The sequence below is a fragment of the Atractosteus spatula genome, chromosome 14 (genome assembly GCF_055471065.1).
Source record: "Atractosteus spatula isolate fAtrSpa1 chromosome 14, fAtrSpa1.hap1, whole genome shotgun sequence".
Taxonomy (NCBI): domain Eukaryota; kingdom Metazoa; phylum Chordata; class Actinopteri; order Semionotiformes; family Lepisosteidae; genus Atractosteus; species Atractosteus spatula.
This window is the reverse complement of record NC_142719.1, coordinates 15,809,206-15,829,171: the sequence shown is the minus strand read 5'-3', so window position 1 is coordinate 15,829,171 and position 19,966 is coordinate 15,809,206. Positions and strand designations below refer to the sequence as shown.

Genomic DNA, 19,966 nt, shown 5'->3' with positions numbered 1-19,966 from the left:
AGCCCACTGACCACCAATACAGTCTGTGCAGTGAGGCATTGCAACTTGCCAATCACACGAAAGCTTGTTAGGTGCACTTTTACCAAACGAGGTCTAATCAAGTCTCGTTTAAAAAGGCCTAATTCAAAGCTTAGGTTACTGCAAGAAAAAGGCCACACTTAGTTTTCTGTGTGTTCCATAATGCTTTGAATGTCACCAGAAGCAAGGGAGAGGGCCATTGGCATGCTGCAGTCACGCATGTCTGCCAGCATTGCCAGACGCTACAGCATACGCTGCTCTACTGTGTCCCAACTGCAGAGGTTTCAGCAGACCAGCAGGACAGATGACTGTCCAAGATATGGTCGCTCTTGAGTGACCACACCACAACAGACCAGGACTGATGCATCAGGCTGGTTGATCTGAGAGACCGTTTCAGATCTGCCACCTGTACTTCTGCTGAAACTGCTGGCAGACAATGCCCGCATCAGTGACAGGACAGTGAGGCTCCATGCTGCTGGCCTTAGAGCACGGTGACCTGTCAGAGGCCCTCTGCTCACACCTAGCTGTCACATCTGACTGCCTTGGGCCAGACAGAGGCTGCTTGTCAGCAGTGGCATCAGGTCTTCTTCACAGATGAGTCGCTCTTCGGCCTGTTCCACACAGCCAGGAGGGGTGGAGTTTGGAGGAGGAGGTGTTGCGTTTCTTTTTTCCCATAGGTATATAACTGACCATACAGGTTTGTATCTAGTCCGATATAATTTACTGTCTGTGTAAAGGCAATTGGCAATAATGAGGAACGTTACAAAAAGCTGGAAGAATGACAGCTGACCACTATCTCACTATCCCTTTCCTGAAGGCTCCCTGGAAATGTTCCTACTAAATCTCAATTGGCTGGTAGGTCTCTGATAACACAAGACTGAAAAGGGGAGGCAATTCTTTGTACAATCCTAAATGTGCTTCCTCTTCCTTTTGTGACCCTTGGTCTGTTGCATAGCTGAGTGCATAGCCTATTTTCTTCTACAGCCTATTGTTAATGTATGTTGTATTGATAGGCCACTTCCTGAACAAATCCAGAACTTGAGCTCTTTGATAGACTTCAATCCTGCTTTACAGGGGAGTATCTCGATTTTAAAAACTGCAGCATTTCATGGAGTTCCAAGGAAGCAGGAAGAGTTGGTCTATATTTTGTTTATGAACCTCTCCTCCCTAGAACCAATTCATTTGCTGCTACTAGTGATAAAAGCAGACTGCAGGGTTACTAATTCCATACAGGTCACAGGTCTCACCCTCACTTCCTATCTTCCAAGTTTCTATTCCATCTCAGCCTTTGGTTACACTTGTGATTCAATTAGCTGCAAAACAATAATACTCCTCAACAGGCTCCAAGGAGTTCAAGAATTAAATCTTTCATGACATGAATGTTTTGATTAACCAACTAAAAAACACATGTGAAAAAGTCCTGTTTTTCTATCACAACCCAACTGACAATGGCTAATATACGTTGATTGAGTGCACCAGTCTGGACAACAAGACTTTATGCCCTTCAGGAGTTCCGAGTCCCTCGGGTTAGGCAGGTATTGTATGTAATCCATGTGTAATTGCAAATCGGAAATCTGTGATGTTGCTACACTTTTGGGTTCTAAGCAGAGTTATGGAGCAGATATAAATAAAACAAATGCAACAGACCTTATATTTATTCATCTTTATTCAGATTCCAATTTTGATTTAGGTTAGCCATTCTTTTTCATTATGTTCTTCTTGAGATAAAACACGTGTGAATCTTTCAATTCTAGTTGTTTGAGGGTCTGAAAGAGAGGAAAAAAAACTTGTTTCAGCAACTCATTCCAGGGATACATTTCCCACTGTGTCAAGTAATGCAACAGCGTTTTCTTCTCCTGTGAGCTCTACAGAGCACTTCTAAACAGACGGGACCCTGCCAGAGACAAAAACGGAACACTCACTTGGCCCATTCGACGTTGAGGATCAGGTGATCGTAGCCGAACCCAGACACGCCAGCGATGGCTCGGGCTGCATCTTCACGCCGGTGGAAACTGATGAAGGCAAATCCCTGGCAGACAAACAAACAAAATGGATATATAATACAGCCCAGGAAAAGAGAAGTTACATTTCTCAGCAGGAGGAAAAAAAACCCATAAGCCTACTGCTCTGTTCTGCTGACAGGCTACAGAGCGACTTAAAACACTGACGTCCTCTCACCCCACCACCATACCAGGTGGAACATGATTCTAATTTTGGCGACTGTTTCAAAATGCCAAAAATAAAGCATGGAGAACTTCAAATACAGATTCTACACTGGTTTAAATACCAGTGCTGCAGAAACTGTACAGAGTCCTTCAGCTTGGTTAATGCCAAGTGCAAAACATTACATTAAGTGTCAGGAGAAATTAAAAACCATGGGATATACTTTCGAGAGAGAAGCCTGGGACCACCTGTAAATCGGAAGCTGACTTATCGATATCGCCGCAGCACATCTACCACCTGAGAGGAACTCCAGCCCCAGGTGCCCTGGTCCGTGCTGTTCTGCAGGGCACCTGGCAAGCACGCGTCATGCCGTCAGAGGCACGGCTCACCTTGGACTGGCCAGTGTTCTTGTCCTTGGCCAGATAGATCCTGGAGATGGAGCCGAAGGGCCGGAAGAGCTCCTGCAGGTCGGTCTCCCGGGTGTCCTCGGACAAGTTGGTCACACGGATCGTGGCATTGTCATCAGCTGGCAGAGGTAGAGAGGAGGGATCAGGCAAGACCCAAGGGACTGGAAGTGCCCCCTTTTCCCTACTGGGCCGAAAAACTGTGGCGAGCAGCTCTGGGATTAGAAATAGCTCCAGCCACAGGATTCACCGCAAGAGCGGACGGTTCAGCTCTCCTCTCCCTCAGCGAGGTGCGGAAGAGGCAGATCTGGACGTACACCAGCGACGAGAGCCGAGCAACAGGAGGGAAGAGGCCTCCAGCACATTCCGACCGGAACGCAAATTCTTTACTGCCACAACAACTCGTCGCATGGGATTTGATTTGGGGAGCTCAGGGAATTAAAAGACATCCAACCATATACAATTAAATAAAATAAACACAAGACCACCTATATTAGCCAACACATCCAAACACAAAGGGGACACATGTTTTGCGTAACCTCTTGCATTACGAGATTTCTCCCTCAGACTGAAGAAGTCATCTTGCTTTTCGCCTTCAAGGCCATTAACTGCTCATCACCCTGGTTAAAGACATGAGCCGAGTAATAAACGCTGCCCGCTCACCTCTGCGATTCGGCTGCATGGACTCCCCACGGCGCGTGCCTCCGTCCCGCAGGCTGGGGGGCACATACTTGCCCGTCTTGCTCTGCGCTGGCTGCACAGGCTCGGGCTCTGGAAAGCAAAGGAACAGCGAGGTTTAAGCCATCTTCTTCCAGTGGCAGCTCACGAGCGCTGACAAACAATCAGAAGTGAAACCGAGGCATCTCGGGCATGCTTCGTGGCAGAGCTCTGTGATGCGACAACCATCCATGCATTCTCCAGTTTCTTCTTCTTCCAATTCAGGATTGTGGGGGAAGGCCAGTCCATCGCAGGGCAGACACACACTCACACCTGGGTCAATCTTCCTAGAACAAAACCGATTCGGCTACCAGTATGTGGACTGTGGGAGGACACTGGAGCACCCAGAGGAAACCCAAGGGAACACGGAGAGAACGTACAAACTCCACACAGACAGCACCCCAGTATTTTACACAGGGGAATTGAACCCGGGGCCGCAGTGCTGTGAGGCAGCCATGCTAACCACAGCCACAGTTTTGAGCAAAACAAACCTTCCCAGCTCTGTGAATGCGATACTGACGGCTTCAGTTCTCTGAACAGGAAGGAACAGTCAAGGACCTTGGTGTTTGTTCGCGCTGAGCCCATTGCCTAACCGGCACCTATAGCAATGACACCCACAGACGGGCTTTTTTCACAACCGCCAGTATTTTACACCCATCCCATTTGGCAATCGCCGCTTGTTTAAAGTCTGGGTCTCTGGCTACAGCCCCGGGGTGCCTGCGCCGTACAGGAGAGCCAGTGCCCACCTCCCAGAGGAGCAGCAGCGTCTCTCGCCAATGTCTCTGCAAGCTTGCTGGCACCCAGCCAGCTGCGGGGGCCTGGGTTTCTCTGTAGGCCTGAGCAGACGCCTGCCCCCCCAGCCAGCTCGGGCCACGAGATGTGCCCAGGGCTTGAGGAATCCTGTCACCCTCAGCTGGCAACGAGTCTGAACCGGCAACCTGCGCACAGGCACACAGGTCAGGGGTCACGCGCCACCTTTACCATTTGAACCAGCTGAAATCCCCCCCTCCTCCCTGCATGCCCTCTTAACCACTTTCATCCAACTAGCTGTGTGGGAGGCAGCCAAAAGATCAGAACACAGCAACGGGAAACATCTTGGAACAGTGCAGGATCAAGAGGCAGCAGGCCCAGTACCAGAGGTCTTCTCCTTCTCCCCAGTGGACAGCCCCAGCTGCTCTGCCAGCTCCTTCTGCATGGGCCCCAGGGTGTCCTTGTACGGACAGCGGGTGGTCCAGTGATCGCCTTTGCAGATCCGGCAGGAGACAATCTTCTGGCACCTTATCCTGTTTAATGCATCATCCTGGTCATCCTGGCTATTCAGATCCTAGTGGGGAAAAAAAAAAAAGAGAAAACCATCAAATACCCTGTCTCTGATGCCACTGCCTTCTGGACTCAAAGACCAGCTATTGGAAACCAAAACTAGCAGGCCACACTTTGGATTTTATTCAAAAGGCTAACTGATTATTACAATGCCACTGATACACTTTAAAAAGATAATCCCCACTGCAACACTGAAGCAATGCTTAACAGACGGTCTAGAGTGCCTAAACCTAAACTACTTTGGAAAACACGGATAAGCAAAAATATACCACACTCAGAGTGGCTAGTACATGCAGCCAAAGTATAATGGGAATTTGATTACAGTGATAATCAAAGCAAATCGATCAATGATCGTTATTAGCCATCAACCGTGCATCGCTGTCCTGAGGCAAGCCCGAACCACACCGATCGGTTTTTGCTTCGTGGTTTTTCGGCTTCTGCCACAGGCTGCCCGCCGCTTGACCGCGCCACCGGCTCACCTCCTTGCTGGAAATGAAGGTCATGAAGACGTCGTCGCTGACCGTGGTAGTGGCCACATTCGGGCCCGGCGGGTCGTACTCAGAATTTCCAAACTTCTTCCAGTTCTGGTAATCAACAGGAACAAAAAAAAAAAAGGTTTTAAAGCAAACCTCGTCTTCCGATCTTACGAGCAAGATCTCCATCCCCTCTTCAGTACTCGTGAATAGATGAAACAAGAAACACCCAAGTCGATCTATTCCCGTTCTCGAGCCCAAGGCCCCCATCGCCCTGGAGTCAGGATCCACCCAGGGATCAGATCTCCCTTGGAAGCCCTTGGAGTCGAATCTCGCTTCATCGTGACATTAAGACACCAACCAGACATCAAGAGACAGATCAATACCCAAACAGAGAGGTTTCCACTGCTGCTGAATATTCCCTTTGCACAATCAACCCCTTCACTGCTTAATAAGAGAACTGATTTGAACTGTTTTTGACTCTTTTCAGCTCTTAAACATGTTGCTTTTTGACTGCCGCGCTTTATAAATTAAACTAAACTTCTGAGCAGAAAAACAAATTGCCAATATTCCATCTCAAGCTGCTTGTTAGTCCAAATAAGGCTTCAATTGTCTCTCAATTGTCTCGGGTGGAGCAGTGGCTCTGTGGCTAAGGATCTGCGCCTGCGGCTGGAAGTTTGTATCCCGCGGCCAGTAGAGGAATCCTACTCCGTTGGGCCCCTGAGCAAGTCCCTTAACCCCAACTGCTCCAGGGGCGCTGTATAAATGGCTGACCCTGTGCTCTGACCCCAGGCTTCTCTCCCTGTGTGTGTGTCTGTGTCTCATGGAGAGCAAGCTGGGGTAGGCGAAAAGACAAATTCCTAATGCAAGAAATTGTATGTGGCTAATAAAGTGATCTTAATTATGTAATCAGGCCCAGCTGGAATGGGCCGGCCAGCGTCAAGTCCTACAGGATTAGCATTTAATTAACATGAAATAAAAGAGGTCTCCCCTTCCCAGAAGAATGCTCACTTGAGAAACGGGGCCAAATGACCCAAAAATGAACATTACTAAAGTGCACGTTCACAGACCAAAGGGAGGACAGCCCAGCCCAGACGTGCCTGACAGAAAGCAAACACACTAAACACACCCACACATCAGTCAGACAGATCAGTACCTTTCTCCTGGCGACGGCCTTTGATGCTTTTCTGGTCTCGATTTTGAAGGTGCGAACAATCTGAAAGGAATAACAACAAATGGATCAAACATTTCAGGATCAACCCAGAAGCACAGGGGGGAAAAGTATTTAATTTGCTCCTATACCAGCAGCCAAAGGTCAGGATGGAATCACACTGTGTTCTCACCTCTCTTTTGCTTCACTAAGCAGTAGGACTGAAAACCTGACCGCAAAATCTGAAAATTAATACCCAAATGTGATCTGACCAAAAATATCTACTCTTCCGTGATAAAGATGTGATTTACCCATTTGAAACCCCTGAACGTCAGCTCTGAGAACTTTTTGAAGATTGTTAATCTCTTCCAGACACCACAGAGCACAGCCCATCTGGTAATTGCATACAACTGAGCAGACTGTTCAACTCTTCAAAAACCCACCTTAACCTTCTTTCCATCCTCATCTATCTTGTACTCCGTAAGAGTTTTTATATTCCCTTTTATTGTCTCTTTGGGCGACGGAAGTGTTCCTGAAAAAAAACAACAACACTTCAATTAAAACATACAGTATTCCTTCGGGATTCTATATGACTATAGATCAGGACACATATACATTGTTACAGGTCAAGCTAATTAACTTAGGAAACTGATTGGCTTAGTTAAGTATGACATGTATGACAGCTACAGAGCATTGACATTTGTATTTGAAACAGTCTCTACAGAGAGTTGTATCTCAAAAAGCTCTCATAACATTGTAATTTCTGAAGACCCGTAATCAGTCAGCATATCCTGATGAGGTCGATAGCAGCGCTATATTAACACTTCTTCTTAAAAAGCTCTCTTGTTTATATTCTTAGAGGTCTAACGGTTACAAAGGTGCTGCCAGTATTTCGAAGTGCGTGTATTATTCCCTACGACGGTCCTTAATAATGTACAACGTACAACTAAGCCATCATCCTGCAACCAGCCGCAAATATCCTTTTACTGCTGTTCGTGAAAACGAAAATTAACACGTATTGTCATTATGGTGCGGTAAGCACTCTGCTGGCGACCCTATTTTATGGCATTTATAGTATTTTACATAATACATTGAATCATCACACGTGTGAAACGGGTGCTTCTCGGCCTGTGCTCAGACCTTTTCCGACTAGGTCCTCCTCACCTTCGTCGCCCTCTTCTTCAACTTGATCAGCCCAACTGGGCTTAGAACTGCGAAAAGAGAGACCGCTGATCAGAAACGTACTTAATACTATAAGTAAAATGCCAGTAAAAGATGATTTTATTCACCCAGACTTACTCGTATTCTCCAGACGGCATCCCTTCACTCTGTCGCAGCGCGTAGAAAGACCGACTATGGCAGAAAACAGGCAAGACCAGTGGATTTATTTTCGAGGCCTCGCTATTCCTGTAACAGCGACGCCTACTGCCTGGGAGGAGTTATAAACCCTTCCCAACCGCAGACGGTACAAAGCTGAAGAAATCCCGATTGCATGTTCTGTACTGTGGTACTGTACTTTACGTCGATGTTTTTAATAATTAATTAATACCTAGTGTCTCCTATGCTTTGATGTCAAATACTAGGTGCTCCGAGGTGTTTAAGTGTGAGTGAAGAAGGAGGACCATTCAATACCTTTGCTTTAACTGTGCCGTGGATGCTGCACATTGGTGGTGGTGGAGGGGAGTCCCCATTACCTGTAAAGCGCTTTGAGTGGAGTGTCCAGAAAAGCGCTATACAAGTGTGAGAAATTATTATTGTAACGCTTACGGCCGACAGGTACTGTGTAAGAGCCGGCTTACCAGAGCAGGTGACGTCACCGCCCTTCCCAGTAATAGCAGGACCACAGCCCGTGAGCTCTGGAGAGATCGCTCTTTAGCTCACCGGGCTGGGTCCCTGCTGAGTGACGCGGGAGTCCCGGGTTCGAGCCCCCCGACGGTGCGGGGCCGACCTGATGCGGCAAGGGCGCCCGCCTGAGCCCCCGTTGCGTTATATTATTATTAATTATTATTCTAACGCGTGTAATAAGTGTTAGATAATATGATAAATTGTACAGCATAGTAAAAACTTTTTCTTTTAAGATGGCTGTTTTGCAAAGTAACAAAATAACTGATGGCAGCAGCCCCTTTGCAACACTGGGGTCCAGTTTAATTGTCCTGTTCACGCGTTCCGGATCGCCGCTCCGCCTCTCTGTTCTGCTCCGTGAAGGAGGCCGCGACCGGACACTTTGTGAGCCTGACCACTACCACGAAAGATGGAAGAAATGAAGCCCAAATGACATAGGGGCTTTATTTGTAAAGAAACCCCAGCAAGGGGGGCACCCCACTGGCATGACACATTTCTCGCAATAGGCGTCGTTTCTCGCTTCCCCATGCTAAATAAGTTTGTGCTGTCTTTTTTTTTGTGGTCTCCTTTAAAAACAACAACAACCTATTAATCCATAACCGATGCCCCGAGAGGGAAAGAGCTCCTAACCCAGGCAGGTAGACTGTGGCAAGACAAACTGTACATCCTGCTTATGTTCTAGTTTCGCTATGAATTACCCTCCAACCCCCATGTATATATATATATTATATTACCAAAAAAGATACGATGCAAATTGGAGAGTGTTGCTGCGAAGTACATCTGCGGACATGCTGGTAAATATTTGCATCCTGCGACTTATTAAGAGTTTTTATGAGTGTTTTACTGTTGGGCCCAATTGCTACGTTAAATAATGAGTAACGGACAACATAACGTTATCAGATTGTTAAAAAGCGACAGGTGATGAGGTTATTTCACGCCGGGCCTTTTACAACTGTAACGAACGGCCGACATACGGGTTATACGAGCCGGTTGCAGCGCGGTGACGACACCGCCCTCTGCTCCCCTGCGCATAACGAGGATGTTGGCCGCCCGGGCTGACGGAGGCCTTGTTTAGCTCAGCCGGCAATATCCCTGTTGGGCGGCACAGGAGCTCCCGAGGCGGCGGACGAACCGGGGCAGGAGCGGCAAGGGGAGCAGAGGGCGGTACCATCACCGCGCCGCAACCGGCTCGCACCACCTGTATGTCGTAGTAGTTCAGGTGGGGAGCTGCGTCATCATGCGTAGGCTGCAAAGGAACAAGTAATAGGTTTATTCCATGCTGAAAAAAAGAAGAAAGAGAACACAACGTTTCGGCCGTGGAGCCTTCTTCAGGTGTGAGAGAGACAGGGCAGTAGGCAAAGGTAAAGTAGCGGGAGAACAAAGGTTGGGAGGGAGGAGGAGTGAGAGGCGGGAGCAGGGGACGTTTGCAATTTGGGCAGCAGCTGCGTCACTTCCTGACCAGATACATGGTCCTCAGACTGTACGAATGACAAACCGAAGAAACTCTTTTATAAAAGAGTAGGTGCTTTACCTAATGGCTTTCTCTTTAAGGTATCCAGACCGCACAGAAAAACTGACTCATTTAAATGAGGCACTTTGGAGCTTCCCAAAACGCAGTCCCTGGGAACCCCCAGAAACCCATCGAAGCCCCTGAGCTTCACTCAAGGACACCCCACTTCGCCTTCACTAATTCGGCTGGTTAAAATCTGTATCAGGGGTGTCAGACACGGTTCTGGGACAATCCAGCGGCTTCTAACCCATTAACCTCTTTGTTTTTTTAGCTCTCTTAAGGACTTTGACAGTTTTTTTTTTGTTAGAAACATTCATCTCATTGACGGTACAGTTATCTATACACCTAATAAGACCTCAGGCCCAGATACGGACTAGAGTTCCCCAGTTAATTATATAATTAGATCCATTACGTAGCTGAGAGCTCGGGCTCGTCAAATCCTGTGGCCCTGCAGGATTCCCCCGCTCCTAGAAACCTTCTAGTTGAGTATGTTTCCACGTTGTTCTTTCTTGGTTCAAACGATTCTTCCGACAGGCAGCTGTAGCATTTGCGGATATTCAAACGTATTGAAACACACTCTCCATCAATAACGACAGTGAGTGATTATTCATTCACAGCGCGTCTTTTTCAAAACAGTTGTTTTTTTTTAGGCGCAGTTATTATCGGTGTGTCGCAATTCGTTACAATGTGTAGGCAATGCAGGCTAGACTAATACATGCGTTTGTTAATAAAAGTGAAATGTATCAATAGTGAAGTTTAATATCTATTTTTATTAGCAGATGTACTACAACTAATGCCAGGAGGGTCTTTAGTATGCGATAGTGAAGTTTCACATATCCTGGAGAGTGCAGCGAGTCTAAATTAAGAAAACATATTTAAATGGAGTGTAACGCTTAACGTGTTCTGTAATTATCTGGGTGTTATTTAATAGATCTGTTGTATTTTATATGGTGATGGAACTCTACACCTGTGTTTCCCAGGGAAAGCAAGGCTTGGGGGGGTGTTGGGGTACAGAGAATAACTTGTTTAGGCAAATCCAAGGGTGCATTAAAGAAAAAAAACTCTCATCGTCCGTCATATTTTTAAAGGTGATTATTTAAGACACTTCTTCGGAACAGCGTCCCTTCTCTTATCTGTGGTTGTGGTCCAATAGAAACGGTGGTGAAACCGGAATGTGCGGAAAGTCTTGGAGACGAAAAGGGGGCTCGTCCAGTCGAGACCAAGATCGTGTAGGACTGCACACGCCCCAGCGACAGTGCTGGCTTTCAGTGGACTGGTACACCGGTCACAGGAGAGGCCAGCAAGACGCTGTGTTTAAAATGACAAAGGTTCACAAGGTCAGAGGAACGGCAGGAAACTGCAATAGCCTGAAAAGATCTGTTCCCGAAGTCTCCCAAGTTCACCTGGTTAGAGCTGCGAATGTACTTTACTTTTTACTTACAGGTGAAGTTCACTCCAGTGTGCCGGCACCTTGCTGTATATTAACAGTGATTATATTTGAGAAATAAAATTGCTAAAGCTTTTGGACATTAGCTGTTGCTTGTTGTAACGATTTGCTAACTCGGCTGTAAGGAATACGCACTACCTGTTTTTGTCGGTCAGCGCTCAACTTAAATAACTTAACATTCTAATTCACCATCTCAAACGGTGAAGACCGTTAAACATGCATTAAAAAAAAACTCTTAGATGAAGTGCAACAAACTTAGCCCCTGAGTGACACCACACTTATATTTATACTATTGCGGACACGAATGTAACTTACACACGAAACCAAAACAGCGACGTGTTGACTTCCGTGTGAATCATTTATCAATGGAAATGAAAGTGGTTATAGTACGGTACGGGCTCAAACACAAGCCCGCTGCTGCTGTTCTCATTTTGTGATTAATTACAATTGAGTACCACGTTAGTAATTACGTACCCTTATCTGGTATAAAAGCCGTTCTTAAATTGTAATAACATTACATTTCCAGGGACATTCAGTTATATTTACTAACACGAGACAAAAAAAAAGTAGTAATCGTGGCCTTCATATTAACTTGCTGATCAGATTAGTTGAAATGTTCTGATTCGGAGTCCCCTGCAGTCGTGCTAATTAGAACAACAAGAAGTTCAGCTGCTCTCCAGCTGGGCTCAGAGCTGGAGATGATCTCCAGATAGCGCCGTGTTAACTAGTCCGCCGAGTGCTAAATCCAAAGGTTCGTTTGACCTCTTAAGACTGATTTAGATGAACTAATTGCACTAGGGATAGTTAGGATCTGCGAAATTAGGCATGATTTTTAATACTTGAGTATTAGTATACTTTTATTTGAGTGGAGTGTCCAGAAAAGCGCTATGTAAGTGTAAGCAATTATTAATTGTTATTAATACCGTTGGACCATCGTTTTGAATGTTGGTTTCTCCTTTACCCATATAAAACTTGCAGTTAAAATAAAAGTGCACGTGGAGGTATATCTGATCGAGTCTGTTTGACAAGTCCGTCTCTCTGTATCCGCCTCATATCTGACAGAGTGCAAATCCGCAAAGCCATCATTTAGTCACTTGATAGCGCACGATTTAACGAAAATAGCCGGGTGGACCACAGATTCGACATTTCAGCAAAACGAGTTTCTTTATGTCCTTCTCGCAAGACTGCAACACATTTTGCATATTTAAAAAAAAATCCCCCAGCCTTTCGACCTCCCACGCACACACCGATGCATCTTTCCAAGCGACACCTGCTTTGTGAATTCAGACCTCGTTTGTCTTGTATGCGGTTTTTGCTGCAGTTCCTAGGCTAGCTTCAGAGATCACGTTAATTTAACCTTTTAATCCTTCTCTCTTTTGTTATTTGTACTATACCAGCGTACAAAGCACCACCGCTTCGGTTCCGCTCTATAACCTTCATTACAGTTTCCTGCTTGAGTAACATCTAAAGGGCAGCAGCTGTTACTTTGGGTTCATTGCAATTAAGAACAGGTTTAGCACGGGGCTGTGGACTAATTTCAGCGGCAACGTTCATTGCAATTGGTTTTAAATTAGTAGTTTAGCACGGAGCTGCGCGCTAACCACGGGCTAGACCCCAGTTAGCGCGCTGCTTTCAGCGCGTTGCAAATGACCCAGGACGACCAACGCTGATCAGGATGGGTGAGAATTCAGTCTTTTGTGTGATCAAACCAACTGTCAACCACACGACAACTATTTGCATGTAGGACGGCTTGTATGTTTTAACGGGAAACCTGTCATTACGATTTCTTGTGTTCAAGGGTATTCTTCAACAAAATTGTGCTGTATAAAAAAATCCTCATTTTTGATTGATGATTGATTACATTCACGCAACAGTTCAACGCAAATATTCATCATCCAGATAGGGCTACACATTGGTGGTGGTGGAAGGGAGTCCCCATTACCTGTAAAGCTCTTTGAGTGGATGATGATGATGATGATGATTATTAAGAAGCAGATCCAATCATCAGAAAACTGACTGGGCCCCTTGCCTGCCAATTGAAAATCCAACCATTTCTGAAAATGTTTGAAATTGTGTGATTTCTGAAAGCTGACGTCATCCCAGAGCCAGTAAGTCGGAGGCGTCGCCAGCGTGGATTTGAAACCCCACGTGGAGGACATGCAAACTCCACACACAAAAAAGGTGCTCCAGTCCAGACCCAAAAGCTGGACGTCGGGGGCATTAAGTGCGGCTCCTCCACTGAGAAGGCGGTCTGGTGTGTAAAACACTTGGTTTCAGCAGTGTGGCAGTTGTACTTGAAATGCTATTGAGTCATGAAGACGACCCACCTATCTCAGTGTGTTACCTGTAGTGTTATCTTCAGAAAATCATAAAAAAATAAAGGTTCCACAACCCAAAACAAAGCTGGGAAAAGTCAGAGGACCTGCTTAGTGTGCAAAACACTTACTTGCAGCATTGTGGGTGCTGTGGTTTAAATGCTATTGGTTTGTGAACAGAATACCCCTATCCCAGTGCATTGTGCCACATTAAATAAAAGCACGAGAAAAAGAGATTCAGAACACAAAGCTGTGTCAGTGTTCTGTGTAAAAAGTCGGTTTGAACATCATGGGAGCTGTTTTTAATAATCTGCTGAGTAAAGAATATTTTAATCTTCCTGCTGTCAGTAGTATTGTCAATATAGTTGACCCTTTCCTGAATGAAAACAGGACGTAAAGGAAGGGTTTCAGAAATCAAACAAAGCTTTATTCCCGTGCTTACAGTCTGGGTAATTGGAGACTGCGCTGTTCTGCTTCCTAAGGTCATATACGGGTTTTTCTCACGAAGCCGTATTGAACAGTATTTCTCGCGTTGTGAACGTGCGCACACAGCGGTCCCCCGGGTTCCAGTTAGTGCGTAATTACGCATCGATGAAAAACCGGAGGTTTTAAAAAAGATAATTAGCTCACTGATAGTTTGATGTAAAGGCTGTGGACATATCCACAAGTCGTGGTCTTTAAAATGCATTTGGTTTGAAGGCGTTCTGTGCTTCCATTGCGAAGATATGGACAAAAGAATATTCGTGCTTGGTCAAAAAATGTCATAAAAACGAAAAAGTAAAGGCTGAGAAAGCATTCACAATGTATTTTATACACAAAGGAAGTATTCTCGCAACTCTAAGAGGTTTCGTGTAAACGCTGCAGGCGTGCCAAAATCGTTTTCGAACTTCAAGCTAACTTTACCCCGGTGGTAGACGGTACATACAAAAACATTAAAATGTCAATCAGATCAATTTCGTTAGAAAACCGTGGGTTTTGACACTTGTAATGCTGGTATTTGTGTCCATTTTAGCAGAAAAACCATTGGAAGCAGAAAAACTGATGGAGACAGTCCTGTTATCCTGGAGCAAAACTACACCCAGGTATTTGTCAGCGCACTTTGTGGACGGCGGTGGAGGAGGTCCGAAGCAGACTGGAACGGAAATATTTCTGTATGCAAAATATTGCTGGGGTGAGTGCCATAAACCATGTTACAGGTACATATGGCAAGTACAGAACAGATTCCAGTACACACGCACATTAAGATCAATCAATTCATATTCAAAAGTATTGGCAGTATGGTGATGCAGTGGTTAGTATTGCTGCCTGGCAGTGTTGGGGCCCTGGGTTCAATTCTGGACCTGGGGTGCTGTCTGTGTGGTCTCCCCATGTTCATGTGGATGCTCTGGTTCTGGTTCCCTGCCACAGTACAAAGACATGCTGACAGGTTGATTGGCTTCTGAGAAAACTGGCCCTGGTCCTGTGAGTGGGTGTGTGGTTGTGTCTGTGTGTGCCCTTGCTTGCTGGGAGAGGTTGTGGCTCCCCCGCAATTCTGAAATGGACAAAGTGGTTAGAAAATGAACAGTATCAGCTTCACAATGCTGGATTGTGAAATCATATTAACAGCCTTTTTTTTGGTTTTATCAAATGTTCCAGCCATGATCAGAACCAAGTGCTAGTCACACTCATGATTTAATCAAATACTAATGAAAGGCGTTCCTTGTACCACATGGAAGATAAGATTATCTGTTACACTTTATTTCCCATACACAATTTTTGTGTATCTTTTATTTCATGTTAATTAAATGCTAATCCTGTAGGACTTGACGCTGACCGGCCCATTCCAGCTGGGCCTGATTACATAATTAAGATCACTTTATTAACCCTATACAATTTCTTGCATTAGGAATTCGCCTTTTCACATACCCCAGCTTGCTCTCTATGAGACACACAGACAGGGAGAGAAGCCTGGGGTCAGAGCACAGGGTCAGCCATTGTACAGCGCCCCTGGAGCAGCTGGGGTTAAGGGCCTTGCTCAGGGGCCCAACAGAGTAGGATTCCTCTACCAGCCATGGGATTTGAACCAGCAACCTTCCAGCCACAGGGGCAGATCCTTAGCCACAGAGCCACCACACCACCCTACTGTGTGGTGTATGTTTGCTTGTTTTGAGCAACTCATTGCACAGTGGTATACTTTTTAAAGAGCAGAAGGTGTACTTTTCTTAGAAGTGTTGTGCAACCAATTATTGCTTATCATTATTGCTTATCATTTAAACCTCGAGTACATCACGAAACTGCCCTTTCTCATTTTAAGATGCATGCACAGCGTCTGTCAAAAGGTACTCTGACCCATTACATTTTTCCAAAACGTACAAACCTGAATGTTCAAAACTGAGAACATAAGCTAGAGTAAATATCAGCAAAAACTGGAGAGAAAATAAGGAAGGGTGTTGGTTGCATACGTATTCAGACCCGTGAACTTAATCTTTGAGTGAAACAACTTTGGCAGCAATTACAGCTACAGGTCTTTGAGCCTGGTTGAGTCCAGGCGTTTCCATCATGAAAGTCATCATATATCAGTCTAGCTGTGAAGAGACGGAATGCTGGTTTGGTGAGAGAAGCAGGCAAGTGGCCCAGGGAGGAAGAGAAGGTATGACGAAGAGATCTAGAAAAAGATTTGGAGGAAGGCCTAGTGGGTCCCAGCAGGTGTAGGCTGTAGTAGTTCAGGTGGGGAGCTGCGTCAGCATGCGTGGGCTGCAAAGGAACAAGTAATAGGTTTATTCCATGCTGAAAAACAAAATTGCACACAGAGGCCATTCAACCAATTGTGTGGTTTGTTAAGGTAATTTTGCACACCTAAATTTATTTAGACTCACCACACAAAGTATTTGAATACACATATAATCACTTTTCCATTTGTCTTTCATCTGAATTATTTCCTTCATCCTGTTTTTTGCTTTGCGTGTGTGGAGTGGGTTTTGTATACAAGAAATATCAGTCGCTACTACAAAGTGTCACAACTGCAAACGTTAAAGAAAGAAAATGTGAAAACTGTGCAAAGGTCTGAATACTTTTTCAAAGCATTCTAAAAAGGATGTTTCTAATAGCATCTGTATCCCTTAGAAAGGTTATAAATGAGAGGAAAACATTTGGCCCATCTATCTTAATTGCTAGTAGCTAAATTTATCCTAATTATATATTCTGATTATAAATGGTGTTTATATACTGCATATAATAGTAGTATATTTATGCAGCTGGCTGGGTTATAATTCTAACCCTACAGGATTTGTTACAATAAGACAGAGTTTACATGCTTTATTAACACAGTATTTTTAGTTATTTAACTAAAAAAAATGTGTATTTGTAACCCAATTGGCAAGTTTTAAAAAGAATTTCAGGAGGAAATTCACAAAATAATTCATTTCAAAATACCGGCTTTATTTCAGAGCATTGTAAGAATGCATAAACCGCGAGTCTTCCAGCACAAACATAAAATGTTTCGATCCCAACCACCTGACAACGGTACCGGCAAGTGAGAAACACAACTCCACAATGCCACACAATCTATTATACAGCACAACAAACACGGTTAAAGCGATTTGTTCCCAAACCCTTTCTGCACATGAACCGATGCAATACCGATTACAACCAGTATGGTTTGATTTCTTTTATTGTTTTGAAGTCCTTCCACAGCAGATAGTTCTGATGCTGTCAAACACGGTCATGTAGAGGAGAGGGTGGATGCACATATTCAAAGTCACCAGCCCCTTCGTCACCTGTATTGACTGATACAGCCTGCGCGACGAGTATGTATCAAAGACTCTATTGAAAAAGTTCACGTTCCGGAGCACATGGTAAGGAATGAAGGAGACCGCATACAACACCACAACCAGAGCGATCATCGCGGCTACTTTCCTCTTTTCCAGCGGCGTGATGTTCTGGTTTTTCCACACCACCCAGAGGATGGCGAAGTAGGAAGCGAAAGTCGCCAAGAAAGGCACCAAACACCCAACAGTGGCCAAAAAGACGCTGTAAACGAAATAGGTCTTGTCTTTGTGGTCGAAAGAGACGCACTCAGTGTTGTTTCTCTCGCCTTTGGTCAAGGCGGCATATTTCAGCACAGGGCAAGAAAGGACGGTGACCAGAGCCCAGACGCCGACGCTGACTAGCTTGGCGTGTTTGGGCCGGACGTGGCTGTGCGTGAACATCGGGTGCACGATGCCCACGTAGCGGTTGACGCTGATGCAGGTGATGAAGAAGATGCTGCTGTAAAGGTTGCAGGTGAAGAGGAAGCGCTCGATCTTGCAGGTGGCCTCCCCGAAGATCCACTCCTTCTCCCCGAGGTAATAGATGACCAGCAGCGGCAAGGTCAGCACATACAGCAGGTCGCTGACCGCCAGGTTGAAAGAGAAGACGACCCCCGTGTGCCAGTTCCTCCGCTCTCTGGTGAGCAGGAGCCACAGCGCCAGCACGTTGCCCGGGAACGCCAGACAGAACTCGATTCCGAAAACCGGCGGCAAAAATGCAATCTGGAAGCTATCAGGCCCGCTGCTGTTCCTCATCTTCCCGACGTCTTTTCTTGCGGGGGACCGGTGGTCGCGACCCGCGCGTGCCTTCTCTGAAAGAACCGCACACGACAACAACAGTTTGATTGAATGGAAATCCCGGCCGGGCATGCACACAAACCTCACTCCATTCTCATTTTGTCCCCTGTACTTAAAGGAATGCGGCGCTTTGCCGGTAAGATCTTTTAATTGCGTTTACAAAAAGACGAAACTAATAAAAAACACTATACACATAGCGTCCTTGATGCTGTATGACGAGGGGAGGTTGGGTGAATGGAAGGTAAAAATACACAAAAAGACTCCTGACCTCCGCGGAGGACGCAACCCACAGTAGCGAAGAAAACAGATGTGTCTCAGCCTTAAGCATTGTGGAAACCGCCATGCCGTGGGCTAATCTTTTACTGTAAATCAAATTATTCCGTTTTTCACCTTTCCCATAAGCGTTGTATTCAAAGGCACGAGGAGCAAATAAAAAAAACTAATTTTGGAAGTGATCGATTTGAAGCGTAACGCCCCCAACGACATTTTACACCTCGTATGGATCCTACATTCACTTTTTCATTCCGATAAATTATTAATGTGATACCTACCTTTAATGTAGAAACTGTTCGCCACAGAGAAAAGGTCAGAGCGCGAAATAAGACATGTTGACCGGAGTTAAAACCACTCGAAGCCACCTCTGAGCTCCTCGCGCGCGGTGAGCTGGATTCTTAATCACGGGCGTCTCTCAACTCGGCAACCCTCGGGAGTTGAAAACACTTAAGGAGCTGCAAAAAACATTTTACGTGAAAGCGTTGCTCGGGTTTTGTCGAAACGGACAGCACACTTGAGGAAAAAGAAACTTCCTCATTCGCGTGAAGTCAAGTTCTGTTTAAAATATCACTTGGCAGAGAAGTTGCACCCTTAGCAGCAAAACAACTTGAAGGGTCAACTCAAAACTGGCTAGAAAATAGGTTTGTCGCACCGAAGCTGCGTTGGACTCTCGCAGAGGAAGGGTTGGTGAAGTAATTTAACACTCCCCTCCCTAAACAGCCAGTCAGCCCCTCCCAGCAGATAACAGCACACACTCGGCTGCTGCCTTTCATAGCCCTGTCTGAAAAGGATCAACGAAGCGCAAAAGAGGCATGATAAAAACAGCAAAGATTACAGATAAGACAGCCTTGCTTAATTACTGCGGCAGAGTGAATGGATAAAAAAAAGCCCAAAGCAGAAAACAATGGGCAGCACAAGTCCAGGACACACACCACTGATTTTTAGTCTTGTATTTTCAATAACCTCGAAGGCCCTATACTCATACTAACCCCGTTATTAATGCGAATCGATAAGGGCGAACCCAGGTGCAAGGCAGGATACGCACAGACGCACACCGGCGTCAGTTTAGAGAAACCAACTAACCTACACAGATCGGTCTGTGAGAGGAAATCAGATCAGTAGGCGACTGTGACGCAGAGAACATGCAGACTCCACACAGACGCTGTCCCAGGTCTAAATCGAACCCAGGACCCAACAGCTCGAAAGCAGTGGATATTTTGTCACCATTTCTCCTTCGCAGTTCTTATCTGGAGCTGTGGTTGAATAACACCACTGAATGATGAGGGTTACTTGAGCTGCATGTAAAGAAATGGTCACTGACTTCTGAGTGGTGTGTTGATTTCGACTAATACGATTTATTTAAAATTGAGTTTTTTTTTTCTTTCCAGGAGTTGACAGCAGTGTCCGTCCAAACACGGGTAAACACCTGTAAACAATGGGCATCGTCTTCACACACTTTAAGCCCAATGCCAACATACAGACCGCACTCTGACTCTCCAGAACTAGGGCAGGCCGACCCCTTAACTCTTCAATCAAATACATTTCGCAGACTTCTGTGCGGTGAAAATGCACTCAATTACCAAGAACTCCTACCCGCAAAGTGATAAAATGAAAGTTCATATGATCTGCCCTGACATACTCATGGTCTTCCGTTTATGAGTTTTTCTCAGTCATTTCCTGAACGTTCTGCCTGACTGTTTCGTCCCCGCTCTAAAAAGTTCTGCCACTCGTTAAACCGGGTTTCCTGTCTT

General features: G+C 45.6%; 2 protein-coding genes across 4 annotated transcripts; both read right to left on the bottom strand.

The window, feature by feature from the left end:
* Positions 1 to 1,666: 1,666 nt before the first annotated feature.
* Positions 1,667 to 7,628, bottom strand: eif3g (eukaryotic translation initiation factor 3, subunit G). Of its 2 annotated transcripts, none has more exons than XM_088933259.1 (10): positions 7,545 to 7,628; positions 7,386 to 7,456; positions 6,689 to 6,777; positions 6,252 to 6,311; positions 5,102 to 5,206; positions 4,437 to 4,626; positions 3,249 to 3,356; positions 2,571 to 2,707; positions 1,941 to 2,047; positions 1,667 to 1,784 (listed from the first exon to the last, which is right to left on the bottom strand). In XM_088933259.1, exons 1-10 carry the CDS (start codon positions 7,562 to 7,564, stop codon positions 1,769 to 1,771), a joined length of 903 nt encoding a protein of 300 aa, XP_088789385.1. In that variant the 5' UTR covers positions 7,565 to 7,628; the 3' UTR covers positions 1,667 to 1,768. The 2 variants fall into 2 exon arrangements, with proteins under 2 accessions (XP_088789385.1, XP_088789383.1); XM_088933257.1 differs by having other exon boundaries at positions 7,410 to 7,456; positions 7,545 to 7,608.
* Positions 7,629 to 13,764: 6,136 nt separating this feature from the next.
* On the bottom strand, positions 13,765 to 18,883 carry p2ry11 (purinergic receptor P2Y11). 2 transcript variants are annotated; one of them, XR_016094108.1, is made up of 2 exons: positions 18,494 to 18,883; positions 13,765 to 16,092 (listed from the first exon to the last, which is right to left on the bottom strand). XR_016094108.1 is itself a non-coding variant. In XM_088932266.1 (2 exons), exon 2 carries the CDS (start codon positions 17,898 to 17,900, stop codon positions 17,007 to 17,009), a length of 894 nt encoding a protein of 297 aa, XP_088788392.1. In that variant the 5' UTR covers positions 17,901 to 17,956; positions 18,494 to 18,883; the 3' UTR covers positions 16,715 to 17,006. The 2 variants fall into 2 exon arrangements, 1 of the variants encoding a protein (XP_088788392.1); XM_088932266.1 differs by lacking the exon at positions 13,765 to 16,092 and adding an exon at positions 16,715 to 17,956.
* Positions 18,884 to 19,966: the final 1,083 nt, after the last annotated feature.

Excerpts from the sequence above, each read along its gene's own strand:
- eif3g (XM_088933259.1), bottom strand. The coding sequence starts at position 7,564 with ATGCCGTCTGGAGAATACGA. Across the intron at positions 6,778-7,385 it reads GGAGGACCTAGTCGGAAAAG|GAACACTTCCGTCGCCCAAA; the intron begins GTCTGAGCACAG and ends GTTTTTTTTCAG. Across the intron at positions 2,708-3,248 it reads CATGCAGCCGAATCGCAGAG|CTGATGACAATGCCACGATC; the intron begins GTGAGCGGGCAG and ends TACCTCTGCCAG.
- p2ry11 (XM_088932266.1), bottom strand. The coding sequence starts at position 17,900 with ATGAGGAACAGCAGCGGGCCTGATAGCTTCCAGATTGCATTTTTGCCG.